Below are 19,839 nucleotides of genomic sequence, written 5' to 3'. Positions count from 1 at the left end.
AATTTAATGAACTAATACTGATAATATATATTAATATTGATAATATATATACATATTTTACAAAATATGCTGTAAAATTAGAATATTCGTGAAATTTTTTTATTAAAAAGTATAATACAATAATTGATAATTTTTACAACTTTTGAATAACGAATAATTTAACTAAAATGTTTCGAACAAAACACTACGCTTATATTTTAAAAACTCTTAGAACAATTATTTTGTTCGTCATTTCTTCAAAATTGGAAAAAATGGAATAGCAGAGAAAAGAATTTGACATTTTGTATAATAAAATAACGATTTTATCCTAAGATTTTTAATCGTCAATGTAATTAAAGAATTATTTAAATATCACATACACCAATCCAATAGAAAAAAAAAAAATTCTCCAATTTATATTTAAAATACCACGTAATATCCGCAACTACTTCGACTTTACTAAAGAACTTTTAACGAAGACCAATCTTCTTCTTCCACGCTCGAGTTCGTTGCAAATTCACCAAAGATATCCCTCCACGTTGTAATAAACGTAACGATGCGTAAGAATGGCGCAATCGCACTACTTTGAAGAAACAGCGATTAACATCAATCTTGTCAAAATTTGTTTATCCCATTAAAACAAACAGAGAGAAACAGTTCGAGAAGCAAGATGAACATGTAGAAACTGATTATGTATATAACTGGATCCATTATGATCCAGTTGTATAAAATTTGATAAAACAATCGTCTCGATTAACGAACAAATTGAATGAAATCGAGCTATTTCTCGCAATCATTCTTCTACGTGTAACGATATATTTATCACGATTTAAGACCCAATTACAAGTGGTCGATGTCGACGTCAGAATGCGCCGGTACAGAAAGATTAGATACGTGTATCGACCTAAATATCTCGTCTCGTCGCGGTGCACGATATCGGTGCACGAAACACCGTGCTACATGAGGAAAAAAAGAGAGGAAAAGGAAGAAAACGAGGAAAGGGGGGTCCACGCGTGGGAGATGAATGGTACAGCTATTTCAGGAGCGGTCTGTTCTAGGTCAAGAACGCGAACGTGGCGAAGAGAATGCTTCACATTCGACGAACGAGGAAGAAGATTCGAATATTCGAACTTCGAACATTGCGCGTTACGAATCGAATCATCGTGTCATTCGTCCACGTATTGGCGATCGATTTCGCGGCGATATCGAATCAGATATCGCGGGGACCATTCACCGCGTCGAGAGCCAATCTTGTTTATCGAGATATCAACACGCATAAGATATAAGAAGATCGGGCAAACGGCAGCCAGTGTTGTGCTGAATCTTGGTTTCAATGGTCACGCGAAACGATCCTCCTAAGTGAATCGTTACTTATCAATTTTCAATTTAGACACAAGCGAGGAGCAGACATGCGGTAAGCAAAATATTTTGATCTCAATTTTGAAACTTGTTGAGTGGTGAAGACCGTTGGAACACTGTTATTGATTTGATTTGCGAATCGTTTATTTCGCAGGATTTGGGTATTGTTAACCATTTTACTGGTCGTCACGGTTCTCGCGTCCGACGTGTTCGCGAAGAAGGCTGGCAAGGAGGTGGAGTCGAAGAAAAGGCACGAGAAAAAGAAGAGGGATGTAGAGTATTCGAAGTGAGTTTTAAAAGAGTTGCATGGCCGAATGCATCGTCGTTTGAGCGCGACGTAACGGCTCTAATTACGCAATTGTTTTGCTCTCGAGATCGGTTTTATCTTCGTCACGGGTGATTGAAAACGTATCGATTTTTCCCGGCCGAATGTCGCGACCGATTCGCTATGTTTCAGGGAAGAGAGGTGGAAGGATGGAGAGAGGAAAAAGTTGCAATCGAGCAAGAGAAAGAGCAGCGCATCCGACGAGAAGAATGTGGAAAATTATTCCGAGGATTTGGTCGAAACGAACGAGGAATCGGGGAAAGGTCACAAGTCGAGGAACAAGAAATTGAAGGAGAAGGAGAATATCGACATTAAGGGCAAGTCTAGCTACGAATCCCCGAAGAGGAAGTCTAAGAAGAAGAGCAAATATTCTGAGGCGTCGCAGACTGTTCACGAAAAGGATTCGAAGAAGTTGAAAGACGAGAAAGTGAAAGAGGAAACGGTCGAGGAGCGAAACAATGTGAAGAATGAGAAGAAGTCGAAGGATAAAAATGTGGACAAGTCTGCGAGGACGAAGAAAGATGGAAAGAGGAAGAAGCTTCAGAAAAAGGAAAAGGAAGTGACGGTGGAGGAAGTGGAGAAAGAACCGGTGGAAGTAGAAGAGACAGAGGAGACTAAAACGAAATCGAAGAAGAGCAAGAAGAAGTCCGAAAAAGATAATCACGAGATGAATAGGAAGAAACGAGAGGTACCAAAGAAAAGAAAAGAAGAAGAGGTGGGGACGGAAATAGTGATACCTGAGGAGGAGGAGATCTCAGAAGTGGACGCGGTAGCCGGAAAAAGTTGTTCGATAACGAAAGAGATCCAAGACGAAGAAATGCGAGAGGATTGTGGCGATGAGAAGTGCAACGAGGCGTGAAAAATTTTTTTAATCTGAAAACATTATGAATCATCGTAATTTTAATTAATGATTCAAAGATATATCGAAAAGATTGGTATTGGTATTGTAGCGTGATACAATTTTTCGAGTCTTTCATGATGATGAGCCAACGATTTCACGCATTACACGAAATTTCATTTATTTAATCTCTATGCATATCGAATATTTGTTACGTTATTTACAAATAACGAATATTTTTTCGACAATAAACCGTCTTAATTTTACCCACTGGAGCGCGGGTTAATATAAATATGCTGTTAATCTTCGATAGATATACATACGCAAATAAATATTTTTATAAATCGTCCTTAGAATCTTAGAAATAGAAATCATTCTCAATTACTTCGACCCTCAAAGACCGCTCTCCATCCTGTTCCGATATTGTTCACGGATGAAGCGTATTTCACGATCAAACGATTGCTGGTGGCGATGAACGGTGCTGGATCATCCTGAAACAAATAGAAATCCAGTGGAGAAATCATTATCTCGTTTATTTTGCTTTTTAAATAGACTTTTCTTTTTTTTTTTTTTTTTTAGCGATTGCGATCGATCGTGCATCCTAATATTGACTTACCCCTCCGCAATAACTGGTGGCAAAGTCTTCCATTCCATCGGGCGTTACATCGTAGATCGAAACAATATTGTAATCGTAGTTACAGGTGCTCTTCGAGCCAATGTCTAACACTGCGAATGTTAGAACGACTTTCAGTCCACGTGGCACGTTAACATCCCAGGTACAGATCGTGTTATTCCTGTATTCGTTGGGATACATGGGCGATGTGAAAGATCCGGCGTAATTAAATATTTTGCCGCCACAACCACGACCTGTGTGTACGATCATTTTATCGAATCAAAATATCAACAATTTCAAGGAATTTCAAACGATTGTACAATCATTCCGATGCAGATATTCTTCCCACTTCACTCTTTATTATTTTCATTCGTTCGTTATTTATTCTTCACACGAATACGATCTACATACGCGAAATCTTTATCTGTTCTTCAACGATTCTCAAACATCGCAACATTAATCATTATACACACATCAGGTTATCTCAAATACCGTAGTTGAGAAAAAATAATTATTATAATTGAACATATTACTCGACATCGATAAGTTAATGCATATATATTTCTTTTTTAATAGAAAATGTTCAACGTTCTTGAAAATAGAAATCATGCAAATTAAAAGTTGAAGCAGTATTTTCGATTGGAAAAATAGAATATTTTTCGAAAGAGAATTTGGAAAACAAGTGCGAAGAAATATATATCATAGGTTGAAAGCACAAATATAAGCATTTATCTTTTTCGTTCAAGCTCTTAAAATAACACTAGAATGACCAATACCGATACGAAATACCACTCTACGTTCTTACCTGCGTTCGTGGTGGTATACGTGATATCGTAGTATTCGTAGCTAGAATGCCACTCGGACCAGGAACGTAGACTCAGTTTATTTCCGGTACTGAAAATAGGACTTGGCGTATCTATGGAGCACAATGACGCCATCAGTTTGCCATGGAAATCACCGTCGAACACCTATGTGAACGTAATGAACGAACGAAAGGAAAAATTTTCGCACGAATTCATATTCTATCTTACGCGAAATTAGAAATCACAGTGACACTTGCATTTAGACCAGCTTTCGTGCAATCGGTTTGATCGTAGAGCATGAATTGATTGAAGTATAGAGAGATGGTGTGATTCTCGGGGGCGGTGATCGTGACCCAACAGTCGTCGATACCCTCGTGCACGATTCGGCCTTGCAACTCGGTGAAATTCCGATCGCAGGTCGCCTTGCTGTACTCCAACTTGAAACCTTTGTGGCCAGGTTTAACACCGTTGAATATTAAGTCGAGTTCGGTGCTGTAACTGCGTGGAAGAGTAGAAGGATGTTTCAAAATTTTCGAAAATTTTAACGGAAGAATTAAACGATCGTTGTTTACCAGTAGTAATCGTGAGGCAAACTGTTGCCGCAATATTTGTACGAGGTTTTTGGCATGAATTCATTCTGTAAATTATTTGTCATTCATATTAAAATTGCAAGATATGGTGGATCTCGAGTGATATTCTTACGTTTCATTACCGAATAATACGATTTGCCGGAATTTCCACTCCAAACTAAGTCCTGGCCGAGTCCTTGCTCGATGTATCTTCGATTCTGCGTGAACACATGTTTCCTATAATTCTATCCTCGAATCAAATTCTTTGATAAATTACCTCTTTATCTGTGATCTGAAGGAAATCGTCTTTGCATTCGCGAGAATCAGCTAGATCGAAGTCCAAGAATTTTATTCTTATTCTTTCGAAGTAGTGCACGAATTTTATCGTCCAACGACATTTTGTACCAGGCTCATAGTTATTCGGATAATTCGGTGAAGTCAACACGTTTCCCGAGCCGTTTATTATCGGAGAAATATAAGTGCACAGTGCTGAAACAATCGAATGATTAAACATTCACTATTCTCTCACTATTTCTCTCATTAAAGACAAATTTACATTTTTTGGATTCTCATATGAAAGATAGAAGAAGTTACTTAATTGCCATTTCACTAAATGAATTTACTTTGATCATTTTAAATATTCATTTTGAATTAAATGCGAATGAAAACAATCCTTACGCTTTTTACTGCGGATAAATATCGAAGAAAAGAAGAAAGCCAAAAGATTCATCTAAGAATAAACGATTAGATTTATATATCACCATCTATTGCTTCCAACGTGCCGTTGATTCCAGTTCCTTCCACCGTTCCATCGCTGTAAAATCGTATCAAAAGTGAGTTGGAACTCGATGATATGGGAGGTGGAGGATGGTTTCCGCAGTATCTTCCGAGGAGCTCGCTGAAAGGTCCGATTCCATCACGGATCTGGACAAGATGAAGAAAGAAATAGAAATAGAAAACGAGTAAAACTGACAGGACTGATGAATGAATGAAATTTCACCTCGATGTAATCACCGGTGCATCCGTTGTCCGTGCGATTGGTACCGTTTCTAACGTCCATGCTATTTATCGTGAACTTGATATTTTTCCCCTCAGCCGCTGTCACAATCCAGTGACAATCCTCCAGGCTGTCGTACGTCGAACCTATTTGAGTCTTGAACGATTGACTCGTGGTCGAAATTAAATTAATATTGCCACCGCAACCTGCGCTGATACTTTTCACGAATTGTACCTGGAATATTTAAAATTTTCGGAGGATGATATCGGTTTCTTTTTTTCTTTTTCTAAAATGCGGAGAAAAAAATTGGACTGCTTCATTTAAGTTTACTTTTATGGAAAATCCAGTGGAATGGCGGCTGTCATCCGTGTGGAATTTAAGCACCATGGAATTAGAATTCGATTTGATGACAGGCAAGTTTTCCATAAGGTTTCCACATAACATGGCTATTTTATTTTCGTCCAATGCTTCCGATCCATTGTAGATCTGAAGATTATCGAATATGCAACTGGAAAATAGACAAGTGTTATCACAAATAACTATTATTATTCCTTTCTAATATCATGTAATCACCTACTTGAAATTGTATTCTATGTCGAAACTTTCGAAACGAAGGACGACGCTCTTGTCCGATGGCGCTTGAATTTTCCACGTACAATCTAGCCTTCCGAAGTATTGATTACCATTCATTAAAGGCTTAATCTCTCCTGGCGTTGTCAACAAACCTCCGCATTCTTTCGAGACAAAAAAGGAATAAATAGCATTTATTCAAAGTGTATAATAAGTATAATGATATTGTTTTGACGAGTACCATGCAAGAAATATTGGAATTCAAAACCACTTCGTGCGAGATAATTATCGGTTCTGAATATAATCTCCACCGCGTTTGACGCTCTTATCAAAGGTGGTTTATCTTCCCCGCACCAGGTACTTTCCTCGTTCATGTATCCATCTTGATATTTAATCGTCACGTTGTCGTAACGACAATCCCTGCGACCTAACATTACCGCAAAACATTCGATTAACATTCGATCAATTTCAATCATCATGCTTAGAGAAATCAATTCCTCCTTACTACGCTCGATCTGGAAATCCATAAATTTGACCAGAATGTCTTTGTTCGGCGCCACAAGAGTATAATTGCAGAAGAGATTTGACGGGTACGAAATCGGATACGAAGGTGACACGATCACCTTTGGATGAGCGGTGACGTCGAAAATTCCACCGCAATTCTCGAACCATACGGCGCGGAATCCGTCACCTTGGATCGCCTCGTTCGAATGGAAAACTACTTTCATGCGATTGCTCGTCGAATTAAATGCCAACGGCGTGTGTCTACCGCACACCTTCCCTAAATCCTTCCACGTTCCAACGGAGGATTCTCCCGTTTCCTTGATCCAGTTGAATATCTAATTCGAATGAATTATGATTCCTTTGATTACTTAAAATTATCATTATCGAAGAAATTAGAAAAGATGATGACGATATATGTTAAATATCTACTGCTTCGAATTAAGTTATTTTGAAATTGAGACAACATTTGACAAATTCGGAACAAAGTTGATCCAAATCTATCAAATCTATCACCGAATATCTCGTTACCATCTCATTGTCACACACCTGTACGTAATCCTTCTCGCAATTAGTACTGCTTTCCAAATGAAAACGGTCAACGAACACTAGGCCGATGCTGTAGCCATTGTCCGCAGTTATTTCCCAAGTGCATTCCGCGTTATTGGGATACGCCGAGGGGAAGCTATGGAAAATATCAAAGATCATGAGTGAATCACATTAAACATTAAGCTATATATATATATTACGAATCATTTTAATTACTTGGGCGACGAGATCTCTCGTCTATCACCACGCAGAGCACCTCCGCATCCGTTATTAGCTGGTTCCAGGGTGAACTCGAAATCTGTCGGCTCCTCGATTGCCATAAACTCGATCCACATTTCGTTAAACGTGCTAGTGAAGTTGTACGATTGGGAATTTTCGCAGAATTTCCCGATCTCTGGTGAAAAAGGTCCGCCATTCCTGAGAGGAAAAGGGATTAAAAGTCTGGATGATCATTTCACCCTTAAAATTCATATTGATCTGTCTAAGACTGAATATAATTTTAGACTTATTGTTAGAGAACTAGTTACAGAACTTATAATTTTGTCAAGAGAGTTGTATCACAGACATAGAACGAGAGTAAAAATGCACATTGTTTTATTACCTGATACTCAAATAATTCTTATCACAGCTGCCCAAATGTAAATGGTTGAAATGAAGTTTGATTATTTCGTTATTCGGATATTTCGCGTGCCAGACGCAATTAATAGGATAAGATACGTTCTTAGGCGCTTTTATCACATGCGACATTCCGTGAAATATACCGCCACAACGTTGCCATTTGTATTCCAAAGTGAAACGCATCGACGTTCCATAAGTACCATTTACTATCTGCAAAATTTCGAACGGAATTTATATATTAATCGAAACGATTGTTGTGTATTTCTTTCTTCTATCTTACGTTCAATTCGTTGACGAGTTCCGGGCTTCTCAGATACGTTGGTTCCGTGAAATTTCCGCAAAGCATGCCGATACCTTGACAGAGAACAAATTGCGTTATTCTATCATTATTGAATGTAACGTAATAATTTATTACCTTTCAGGGAGATGTACTGATTATTGAAGCAAAGCTTCGGAAAAGCAAGACCGCGAATGCCTCCAATCACACCTGTTACCATTATCGACAATGTCACACCAGTATTATTATTGCTCAACAAACTTTCCGGTGGTTTAATTATCCATTGACAGAAATAGGACGATTCGTTGAAGGGTAATTCCCTCGGAGCTGACAGATTACCCTTCATTTCATTTATCTCTCCACCGCAGGCTGCAAATTATTAATTAATTAAACATCGAAATTATCGAAAAGATTAATTCGAAGAAATTCTTCTTTCAACGAAGAACGTACGAGCTGGTGCCTCGGCAAAGTAACGCAATTTGAAACCACGATAACCCGATGACGTGTAAGCACCGATCATCATAGTGTTACCAGAACTGGTTACCCGCTTCGTGGTCGAGTTCGGTTTTAATATCTTGATCTTAGACTTGAAGTTGAAATCGTTGTAGAACTAGGAAGAAAGGAAAATAATAGAAAATAATAGATTGATAAAGAAAAAAGTGAGAAGATTAGATGATTACTGTTAGATAATATAATGGGGAATTTTCTTGATATTCAGGTAAATCTTGTACAACGATGACCACGTGAAAACCTCTCGGCAATTTGATTCTCCAATCGCAATATCTGTAAAAAAAAAAAAAAAAAGAAGAAAATAAAGGTGGAAAATTTGTAAGAAAATCGAGTTTAATATAAACTTTCAATCTCGTACCTCGAACGTGTTGCGATATTGGGATAACCATTCGATTTGATCGTCCCCTGCATCGCAGTTAGCTCGCCCCCGCATACTGTAAACGTGAGCATCGTGAATTGATTCATACGTGTTTTATATATATATATATTTCTCTCGAATTAATCAAACATTCATACTTTCGTTACTAGCGTTGAAACTGATACTGAATCCCTTGTACACAGCGTATTCGAAATTATCGCTTTGGAACGTTATAACAGCCTCGTTGCTCGCTGTTTCGATGGGATCGGGTATCGTCATACCGCAGTAAGTTCCAATTTCGGTCTCTGAGAAAGGGAGGATAGAAATTTATGAAATTTCCTCTCCAGATCAAATCTGTCCTATCCTTACGACTCACTCTGCACGCTGGTGTCGTTCCAATTCTTCAATACGTCGTCGATCTGCACGTGATCCGTGATCTTGCAACGTCGAAGACCGGGTAGATTTATATCCAGGAACGTGAGTTTCAACGTGTGATGGGCAGGGGCGATTATCCACCAAGTGCAGGTCTGATTCTTTGGATAGAAGAATGGGAAATTGGGCGACGAGATGATACCGTTAACGTCTCTGATAATCCCTCCGCAGATATCTGGGAGAATAGAAAGAGAGGAATGTTGTTGAAAATATATATATCTCTCTCGAGGATACATTTTATAGAGAAAAACGCACGTTTGATGGATAACAGAGCTTTGAAGCCATTTTTCGGCTCGGAGAAGTCCGAGAAGTAGTGGATGCGCAGCATATTCCCTGTACTCGTTATGCTGCTAGGCGCCACGTCTTTGCAAAATCTTCCGAGCAGATTGGATTTCTCCGTTCCACCATCTCTTATTTCAACGTATTCTTTCTCGCAGCTGAAATCCGTTCTCCTCGTTATCTCTCGAAGGAAACTCGAGTAGCTCGACTCGATTCACTTTGTTTCAACTGTTGGAAAACTTACTTAATGGTGTTGCTCAGATCGAATCTTTCGATGAAATGGATGAATATCCTCTCCTTGCCTGGCGCCATCGCGGTCCACACGCACTCGGAATACGGGGGAGGTATGTTGGGATAATTCGGCGTGCTGATCTCCCATTCCTTCTGTTTGCTCGATAAATGGAACTCGCCTCCACAATTCATGCTCACCTCTCTGCACGATTCATCACGAGAATTTAAGTATTTAAGCATATCTCGCATTCGAGATTCGATAAAAGAAGCTGTTATCATCACCTGTAAATTAGTTTAAAGTTGATATTGTCGCGGAAACCTTCCGTCTTCACGTACAACAGATTTCCGATAGTTTTGAGGCTGGGTGGGGTTACGTCGCCGCAATATTTACCCGAGCCAAGCAAAGGTGAGGAAGAGTCACCGCCATTCTTCAACTGCAAGAACGAATAGGAGAGATTAAATAAGAGAAATATCGACAATATTGATTATTTATTATATTGTTACCATTAGATAATTATTAGTACACGTCCAATTGGGTCCCTTTAGTATCGACATCGAGACGATCTTTGCTTCTATCGTCCGTCCAGGTCTCACTTTGACGACCCATTCACAGTTCACTTTGTAGTGCAATCGTCTCTGCAACCATCTTTTCGGCCAAATAGTGTCATTCACCTCGATCACTCCGTTTGGACCTTCCATCTTGCCACCACACTCTGCGCAATAAGGTCAACGAATAATTTCATATCTCGAATGAAAAAGAAAAAAGAAAAAACAATTTCACACCTTTAGAAACGAACGCGCTGAATCCCGAGTTATTTCTATACCCATCCGTTTCGAATTTAACCGTCATCACGTTGTCCACATCAATATCGACCGACGTAGAATTCGCCAGGCACAATTTCTGCAACAACTTAGCATTGCTTTCGTCCGTCAAAGCGTTGCCGGAATAAACAGCGACGAAATCGTCCGTGCATTCGCTCGTTTCCTCCAAATCCATAGTTAAAAATCTGAGTTTCAAGTGAGTTCCGGATGGGGAGAAGAAAACCCAGTTACAGGAAAGGAACGAGTCATAACCGTAGGGCCATCCGGGCGAAGTGAAATCGTAGGTGTTATTCTGCACTTCTACTATCATGTTGCACTCCGATACTGTTTCCAACAAACAAAGTAGATCAGATTATAATCTAATGATTCTAGTTAGTTAGATTTATTTTCAACAAACATTTTCACGATTTCCAAAGGAACGGAGTTTGAATAAAATAAGATTTCTTTTTTTTTCGTCCAAACTGAGCCTAAAGAAATACATCCAACGTACTTACGTTTCTTGATTATGTTCTCGCCGTTGTCATCGTTGACGATCGGTACCTGAATCCAATTTAATTCGAACCAACTACCCTGCCGGAGAATATCGACCGAGAAGTCGATGTAGATTACGTTGCTGGACGATGTGATGGGATCCGGGATGTCAAAGCCGCATACTTCCAACAGAATTGGAGCATTGCTGTCGTAACCGTCGTACACCTGCGTCGCGAAATAAACGATCGATAAGCACCACTCTATTATTCCCATAAATCCTCCCCTCAAAGATCATATTCACTAACCCTTAAGTAGGAGAAGCAATACGTGTCGCTATTCTCGATAAATATATCGGTAAACTGGATTCGGACCGCCCATTGAAATTCGACGGTGATCCTCCACGAGAGGGTGTCCCTTGCCTTGTACGGGATCGGATAAAGGGGAGAGGTGACCTTGCCCGAGGGCCCACTCAAGTCGTTCCCACCCGTCACGCTGAATTCAGCCAGGAATCCCGTCGCCACGTCATCGCCGTCGCTCTTGAACTTGATCCACAGAGGTTTGGAAGATATGACCGGTTCCACGTTTGTCCCGCAGGAGATGCTGATCAACTTCCCGATCCCGCTCTCCTCTCGAATCTCCACGTAATCCAGATTGCAATCCTCGCTCTGTTGCAGGTTGAACTGGCTGAAAGTCAGGCTGATCTTGTTTCCGGGCGAGTTCTCCAGGAACCAGATGCACTCCGAGTTCAAGGGATAACTGTTCGGGTAGTTCGGCGACGCGATCGTTCCCTGATACGCGGTGTAATTTCCGCCGCATGCTGCGTTCGAAAATAATTGAAATTATACGAGTTTTGAATCGAAGAATATCGAAAAAAGAATCGTTATTAATCTAGATTTAATTCGTTTAATTTCGGTGATAAAAAGAAGAAAAGGAACTTTGTATCTTTTTTACAAGTTTTCATCTTACGAAATTATCTATTTGTCGGATTTAAATTAAGAGATGAACAAATTTATTGCTGTTTTAAGCAAGTTAATTAAGAAGTATCTCATCATTAAAGTTGAAGGGATTTGTCTAATATGATTCTTCAATATTCGTAAATTTCGATTGTTAAAAATGATACCAATGTCCATTCACCTGAATTTAACACGGAATATGTGAGAGTGAAGTGTATCAAGTTGTCGTGTAATTTGTACAGATGCACAGTGAGAGCGTTTCCGTTGCTAGTTATAGGCAATGGTACGTTTCTATTGCACCATTTGCCCCGAGACGGCCCAGTTGTGTCCACACCATCGAAAACCTCTATATAGTTGAAGCAATCGTCGGACCAAAATTGAAAATATTCAAATATCTCGACATACTCCATATGAGTGAACGTGACGGTAACGTGATCGTCTATAGGAAAGGAAAATAATTGATTAGAAGGATATATTAATTATGTATAAAAAGCTTTATCCATTCGAATAAATTTAGTCGTAGAAAACACGTACCTGGATTCTCGGCGATCAATGTCCACGTACAATTCTCGATGTAATCTGAATTGCCGATGTAAGTTTCGTACGGAACTATGTAACCTTGATCCTTCACTATGATACGAGCACCACAGGCTTTCCGGTATTGCGCTTTGAATCCTTTCGCCGAAATCAAAGAATCCGTCCTCATCACGAGTAACATTTCGTTGCTGGTCGATACGTAGGAAGGTGGCAATTGATTTCGACAATGGGTTCCCAATATTGGCGAGTCGGTGGTTGGCCCGTCATATATCTATTATAGCAAAGAGGATGAACATGATTAGAAATTCATTCGTTTCATCGATAAATCATTGGATTTAATTATTATATTACAAACCCTGACGTAATCGTCGGTACAATTCTCCGTGTTCTCGATATCGAAGTCCAAGAACGTGATATTGACGACGTAATTTTGATCGACTTGGAACAACCACTTGCAATTTTGCTTGTGCGGATAATTCTGAGGATAATTGGCCGAGTGGATGATCCCCGAATCGCTGGTAAATCTTCCACCGCAAGTGATGGGGACGGTTCTGTAACTGGCGTTGAATCCACGCGACGCGTAGATTTCATCGGACAGGAATTTCACGAACATCGTGTTCCCGAAGCTGGTGTACACTACAGGTTTGGACGAGTAGCAAATTTCGACCAGCAACGGTGCCTGCTCGTTCTCGCCCCCGTAAATTTGCAATTTGTCGAAATAGCAATTTATCTTTTTCTCGATCTTTATCTATGAAAGGAAACGATTACTTTGGTTAGATTTATGTCGCGAGAAAACAGGTGTATATCAGTTGACACTAGAGATACCAACTTCGTGAAGAGTCAATTCGATGCTGTGCCCGTAATCGACCTCGATCAACCACTCGCATTCGATGTCGATCGGATACGAAGACGGATATCCGGGTGATGTGAACGTGCCGAAGGGTCTGGTCAGATGGCCACCGCAACCATCGACTATCCACTCGAGCCGAAACCCGTTGTAAGCGATAAGAGAATCAGTGATGAACTTCAAGAACACTTGATGTTGCGACGAGTGAATTTTGGCGGGAAGCACGTCTGAATTGCACAGTTTCGCGAGTTGTTTCGACGGTGTTCTATCTATACCCTCGGATATATCCAGATAATCGTATTCGCAGCTGTTATTCTTGCCCAATCCCTCCACGTCGAAATGGGAGAACGTCAAATTGATCTTGTTACCTATGGGGGCGTCGATCATCCAGCTGCAGTTCAGATTGTGCTCGTACTTGTACGGGAAATTTGGCGATTCTATTACTCCGTAGTAATTGTGTATCGTGATATTCTGGCACACTGTAAAATAAACGTTTTCCAAATATGAAATAGTTCGATTTAATTAATCAACAATAAATTGATGGAATTCAAGGACGATAATCGACAGAATGTCGAATTAAAAAATTCAAAAAGAGACAATTTTTATCGAGTTTCACCCTTAAAGAGTAAACTTTAATATGATTGCAGAGGAGATCGACTCACGTGTTTCGTACTTGAGATGAAAACCGCGGCCGGAATTCGTAAAGTCACTGTGGAACTTTATGTTCACTATGTTGGACGCTGTCTGAATGATTTTCGCGCTAGATTTGCCGCAAAATTTTTCGCTGTTCCGACGGTTCATCCCCTCCGATATCTCGATGTAATCGTATCTACACTTGTTGTGATGCTCCAATTCAAGGTCCAGTATTATCAATCGTACCACACTGCCCTCGGCGACAGCTATCTTCCAATAGCATTCCGCCTGATGCATGTACGGCATCGGATAATTCGGAGATATGATATCGCCTTGGGCGGCCGTCAAAGATCCACCGCATCCTGAAACGTTGGAAAAAAAAAAGAAAAAAGAAAATTCTCGTTCGAATCTCGGCAAGAATCAGGGAGGAAAGACGTGAAAGACGATCGATCGATTCTTGCCTATTGTCGTGCTGTCCCATCTTATGCTGAATCCGGGATAACTCTCCCTCGAACGGCTCACGAATTTCAAGTACAATTGATTTGTCTGGCTTATGATCTCCGAGGGGATATCGGTTCCGCAGAACTTGCCGATTAACGGAGACGTTTCGTAACCGCCGTTTCTATTAAATGGAAAATTGTTTTAACCATTTTTCTTTTCTCTCCAAAAATAATTATATTACTCACCTGATTTCCAAATAATCCGAACCGCAAGTCGCGTGCCTCTCCAGGCTGAATTTTTCCACGTTGATTATCACCCTTTGCTTGTTCGCCGCTTCAATTACCCACACGCATTCCCTTCCGTGTGGATAACGGTTGGGATAATTTGGCGACTTGATGACACCGATCGGTTTAACGAAATGACCGCCGCAAACTTTGCTCGCGTCGACGAACATGTACGATGCGATGAATCCCTCGTTGATGATCGACGAGTCGGAATGAAAGATTAACGTCATATCGTTCACTTGTGATATTATGGTCGGTGGATGTTTCGTGCCGCAGAATCTGATAAATCGATGGACAAGAATATGATTAGTAAGATTTTTATTCAAGATTCGTTTGTGCTCTCGAAAGTAAATGTTTCGTACATACGTTCCTATTATCTCCTGATTGGACGACATGAAACTTTCGTATATCTTCACGTAGTCGTGTGGACAATTACGATTATTCTCCAGATTGAAGGATAACCAGGTAAGGTGGATCACGTGTCCTATCGGCGCTTGTATAGTCCAGATGCAGTTTTCATTGTTTTTGTAACGGCCTTCGCTGCTCGGCGATTGAATCGTCCCGCTACGCTCCGTGAACAATCCTCCGCATCCTTTCGAAATAAATCACTCGATGATCATGATCTTTCCAAATTGAATTCGTATTATTAATCTTTATATTGACTTTGTTCTCAAACAAGAACAAGAGTTTAAATCATCGAGTTTCACGAGGCGAGATTTTTTACGATTCTTCGATAACAAATTTCTGTATCAAGAAAATTTTGCTCACCTATCTCAGTCGTTGTGTAATTCGCCATGAAACCGCGTTTTCCCGTCGCACCTGAATATTTAAGCGTCATTACGTTCTGCGTCGAATAATACGTCAAATCAACGTCGGTTTTACAAAGATTGGCGAGGCGGGTGAAGTTCTCGTTGGGTCCATCGAACACGTCGAGATAATTGAAAGTGCACTTCCTTTTCAACGAATTGTTCATATCTATATCTAATATTTTCAGCACGATTTTCCTGTTCGGCGGTTGCCTTATCTCGTAGGTGCACATCTGCTTCGCAATCTCCAAGAGAGGATACGTGGGCGATTGAATGACGCCTGACACTTCGGTGAATATCTTGCCGCATATTGTTTTGTACGAAAGTGAGAACGAGCCTATTTGATACGCGTACGACTTGAAGATTATCAACAATACGTTCGAATTCGATGTGATCGAGGGTGGAATCGAGCTGCCGCAGTATCGTTGTATCAATGGAGATTCGCTCGTCTCGCCGTCGTAAATCTAAATAAGAATAATAACATCTTTAAGATATTTTCACGAAGACGAGGAATGGATAGTGTAGAGAATGTAACCTCGATGTATTCCATATGACAATTGTTCTTCAAAAGCTCGAACGTGGTCCAGTAAATTTGTATTCGTTTACCAACGGATAATTGAATCTTCCATTCGCATTCTAGTTCTTCCCACTGTTCAGTGGACGTGGGGCTTCTTATGATACCAGACGGAGAAGTGTACACTTCGTTGCAACCTGGCCGACCTGGACGAAAGAGAAATCTATAATTTTAGAGAACTGGGAGAGAAAGGAATGTCTTCACCTTGAATGGCGGAGTAGTGAATTTGAAAGCCTGAGTCTTGGCCAGCACCGTCAGAGTGGAAATAGATCACGACGCTGGAGGCGGGTACGATGAGAGGAGCTGGATGCGAGTGATTGCAGTAAAGTCCCAATCGTTCTCCGTGTATAGTGCTGATCTGTAAAGTTCAAATACACGCGCATATATATATATCTTCTGTTCTTCGCTTTGACGGATTGAAAGACGGGCGCACGCTTGCCTCGAGGAAATCGGCTCCGCAGGTTGGATGCTCCTCCAGCATCAATTGGCCGAAATGGATCTGTATCCTCTTCCCGGATTTAACGGTAATCTGCCAATAACAGTCTCTATTCGGCGGATACCTTCCCGGTGATCCAGGGGAGCTGATCGTCCCGTAATCGTTCGTCAAACTACCACCGCAAATGGGCTTGACGCTGTTCCATTCAAACGCGAATCCGTCGTAGGACACGCTGTTGTCGGAGTGGAACCAGAAGTAGAGAGAGTTGTGAGAGGACACTATATTCTTGTTCTCGTAGGGGAACTCTTGGCCGCAAAATCTGCCGATCATCTGACTGCCGGCGTTCTTACCATCGTGTATCTATGAAATCCGGTTCGATTTCAATCGAAAGAAGAATTGTAAGATGTAAGGAAGTAAGGGATCGATTCCATTACCTGGAGAAAGTCGTACTTGCAGTCGGTCGACTGCTCCAGATTGAAACGGGTGAACGTGACGTTCAACACGAGGGAGCTGTTTGTGATCAGTACCCAGGCACAGCTCAGCCCGTGTTGATAAACGTTCCCGCCTATCGGGAATTCGAGATGTCCCACGGGATTACGTGACACACCGCCGCATGTCTGTCGCGGGGTTTCGCATCTGGTGCCGGTGTACGTCGACGGGCAATCGCAGGTCACCACGCCGTTCGAACTCGCGCAGACACCGTTGTTCTTGCAAGGATTCGGGGAGCAAGGATCGATTTTCACGTTGCACGTTGCCCCTATGATAATCGTCGAGATATCGAGAAGATAAGATATAATCGAGAGATGATCGTTGATCGTTAATCAAAGATGGTTGATCAAAAGTGTGTGCCCACCGGTGTATCCAGGATCGCACGTGCAAGAGTAGGTGCCGGAAACGGCGGTACACTTGCCGTGCACGCAGGGATTATTGGAGCAGGGAGACGCCTCGGTCGATGATTGACAACCGTTGGGTCCGATTCCATCGCCCGCTGTGCCGGGTGGACATCGACAGATCACGTAGGCGCTCGTAAGTGCTGAATTCTCGACGCACGTGGCTAATGGATGGCAACCTCCGTTGTTGATCGCGCAACTACCTACGTAGACACATGTCACACCGTCGCCACGGTATCCAGTGGGACAGGCGCCGCACATTCTCGAGCCCTGTTAACGATCATTGTGATTCTAATTGCGATTCTAGACAAATTTAAAGAAATCTCGAGATCGGATTTAAATTCGTTGCGTTACCATGGTATTGATGCATTGGACGAGAGGGGACGTGCTGCAGCCTCCGTTGTTCACCTGACACTCGTCTATGTCGGCGCAATAATATCCGTTTCCCGTGTAGCCTCTTGGACAGGAATCGCAGAAGAATGTTCCAGGCGCGTTTCGACAAGCAACCCAAGGATTCACGGAGCAAGGTCTATGATTTCCAGCGCATTCGTCCACGTCCTTGATGCAAGCTGGATTAGTACCTTCGGATTGCCAGCCCTGGGAAAATAATCGGTTAAAGAAGGGAACTTTGATGGAGTCAAATGATTCGTCGTACTTGATCGCAAATGCAGGTGTAACCGAGCGGTGTTCCAAGCTTGCTCACGCATACACCGTGGCCACAGAGTTCGTTCGAATTTTGAGTGTTGCAAACGGAAGACTTTTTCTTGCAGTGGAGGCCGTACCATCCTGTCGCGCACACACATCTGAATATAAAAATGGATAAATATCAAATATTAATTTTTGGAAGAAGAATTAATCGAAAACTTACTTATACGATCCTGGAAGATTACGACAAGTGGCTCCATTTTGACATCCGAGATCTGTTCCTAGCAGTCGAACGCACTCGTTTACGTCCACCATACAATTTGGTCCCTAATATCCATCGTATATTTATATATTTATATCGAAGGAAAAGCTAGAAAAGCTCAATTCTTATAAATATTCACCTCCCAATTTGACGGGCAGTGGCACTCGTATCCTTCGTAAAGATCATGACACGTTCCACCATTCATACAAGGATTACTAGCGCATTCATTTATCCTCAGTTTCCATTCTATAGATTTTACTTTATTTTCCACTTGTAGCATCTAGAAACGATTTTTATAGATGCATTCTATATTAATTACGTGCATAGTTTATTAAAATTCTTATACGTACTCGATGAAGTAGCATCCGTATCTTCAGATTCACCATTAGTGCAGTCTGTAAGTAATTAGTCGAACCATTATTATAGTTGTATAAAGTTTCAAAAATTGGTTTGTCGTCTCGAAGACTGCTTACTTGATTCATCGAAAAAATTTCCGATTGAGTACTGTTCCCTTCAAATCCTCTCATCATAGCTATTCTTTTCTCTAAACCGTCCGGACCCTCCACAATTTGTGACAAACGTTGTAAATTCGATTCCACGTCGGCCAGATATCCGGTTTTCCATCTCTCGATCAAACGCGTCGCGCTTTGCGCCTAAAAATGAACCAAAATTTACACCATCGAAGCGTAAATCTTTCGAGCAATTTTCAAATTTTTGAAGAAAATATTATTTTCTTATTTACAGCGGTAGCAACGTGAAGCAAATTAATTTCGTTCACATTCACGAAACCATTCCCTAGAGTCTTCAGGGTGATGTTCCTGTCCTTTGCCGCGGAAATGAACAGATTTCCGTCTCGAGACTCTAGCACAGGCCTGGGATGTGTTAAAAATTACATTTAAGCAATGTTGCACGGTCACAAAGTTTCTTTTTCTCTAGTTACAAGATTGTATCTGATGGAAATTGCGTTCTCCATACCTTTCGTCCATCCATGCCGTGCAGAATCCCAACCAAGTCAACAACAACCATTGCGATCTCGTTCCCATATCGTCACAAATGTGATCGAAATTTTATTGAAACATCTCCTGCCGAATATTACACACGATCTTCCGAGATGAACTGCATCGAATGATCAGAAATCAGGCGTATCTTCGAGTAAAAGTGGGCGTATATACTTATCGATATCCACCCAATATCGTTTACATCGTCTATTCTCACACATTTTTATTATACGTAAGCAATACGTTTCATAGAATATATATTGTATTCTTTTATAATTAATATTTATAAAAGATTCCGTCCGCTTAGATTTAATCGAAGGATTTAAGTTATTCAATTTATGTTTAATATGCCGATGCTTCGTTTAAAACTTTTTGTTTTTTATCTTAAAACGTTATTTAAACGTTATTTAAAGTATGAACTTTTTTAATTAG

At 40.8% G+C, this 19,839-nt stretch overlaps 2 protein-coding genes across 2 annotated transcripts; one reads left to right on the top strand and one right to left on the bottom strand.

Annotated features, from left to right (window-relative positions):
• The first annotated feature begins 819 nt into the window (after positions 1 to 819).
• LOC102654271 (transcriptional regulator ATRX homolog) lies at positions 820 to 2,850 on the top strand. The gene is made up of 3 exons (XM_006558669.3): positions 820 to 1,393; positions 1,493 to 1,624; positions 1,796 to 2,850. Exons 1-3 carry the CDS (start codon positions 1,389 to 1,391, stop codon positions 2,520 to 2,522), a joined length of 864 nt encoding a protein of 287 aa, XP_006558732.1. The 5' UTR covers positions 820 to 1,388; the 3' UTR covers positions 2,523 to 2,850.
• LOC411053 (cubilin) lies at positions 2,685 to 19,603 on the bottom strand. Its single transcript, XM_006558668.3, has 52 exons — positions 19,385 to 19,603; positions 19,152 to 19,281; positions 18,883 to 19,062; positions 18,760 to 18,804; positions 18,549 to 18,689; positions 18,371 to 18,474; positions 18,158 to 18,305; positions 17,857 to 18,099; positions 17,466 to 17,772; positions 17,047 to 17,369; positions 16,616 to 16,972; positions 16,381 to 16,534; positions 16,138 to 16,322; positions 15,565 to 16,066; positions 15,163 to 15,388; positions 14,758 to 15,075; positions 14,533 to 14,693; positions 14,101 to 14,433; positions 13,421 to 13,917; positions 12,947 to 13,339; positions 12,589 to 12,862; positions 12,236 to 12,493; positions 11,407 to 11,918; positions 11,125 to 11,326; positions 10,592 to 10,954; positions 10,313 to 10,521; positions 10,091 to 10,242; positions 9,822 to 10,010; positions 9,554 to 9,735; positions 9,243 to 9,473; positions 9,025 to 9,171; positions 8,867 to 8,942; positions 8,679 to 8,781; positions 8,449 to 8,608; positions 8,137 to 8,367; positions 8,002 to 8,075; positions 7,705 to 7,931; positions 7,320 to 7,520; positions 7,104 to 7,239; positions 6,559 to 6,892; positions 6,295 to 6,480; positions 6,061 to 6,217; positions 5,814 to 5,991; positions 5,487 to 5,717; positions 5,248 to 5,410; positions 4,764 to 4,975; positions 4,630 to 4,704; positions 4,490 to 4,554; positions 4,175 to 4,415; positions 3,920 to 4,082; positions 3,118 to 3,368; positions 2,685 to 2,992 (listed from the first exon to the last, which is right to left on the bottom strand). The coding sequence occupies exons 1-52, from the start codon at positions 19,450 to 19,452 to the stop codon at positions 2,879 to 2,881; spliced, it is 11,112 nt and encodes a 3,703-aa protein (XP_006558731.2). The 5' UTR covers positions 19,453 to 19,603; the 3' UTR covers positions 2,685 to 2,878.
• Between the last annotated feature and the right edge of the window lie 236 nt (positions 19,604 to 19,839).

Source organism: Apis mellifera, linkage group LG4, assembly GCF_003254395.2.
Source record: "Apis mellifera strain DH4 linkage group LG4, Amel_HAv3.1, whole genome shotgun sequence".
In the NCBI taxonomy this organism is placed as follows: domain Eukaryota; kingdom Metazoa; phylum Arthropoda; class Insecta; order Hymenoptera; family Apidae; genus Apis; species Apis mellifera.
Note: the sequence above shows the minus strand (reverse complement) of the source record. Positions and strands in the feature narration are given on the sequence as shown.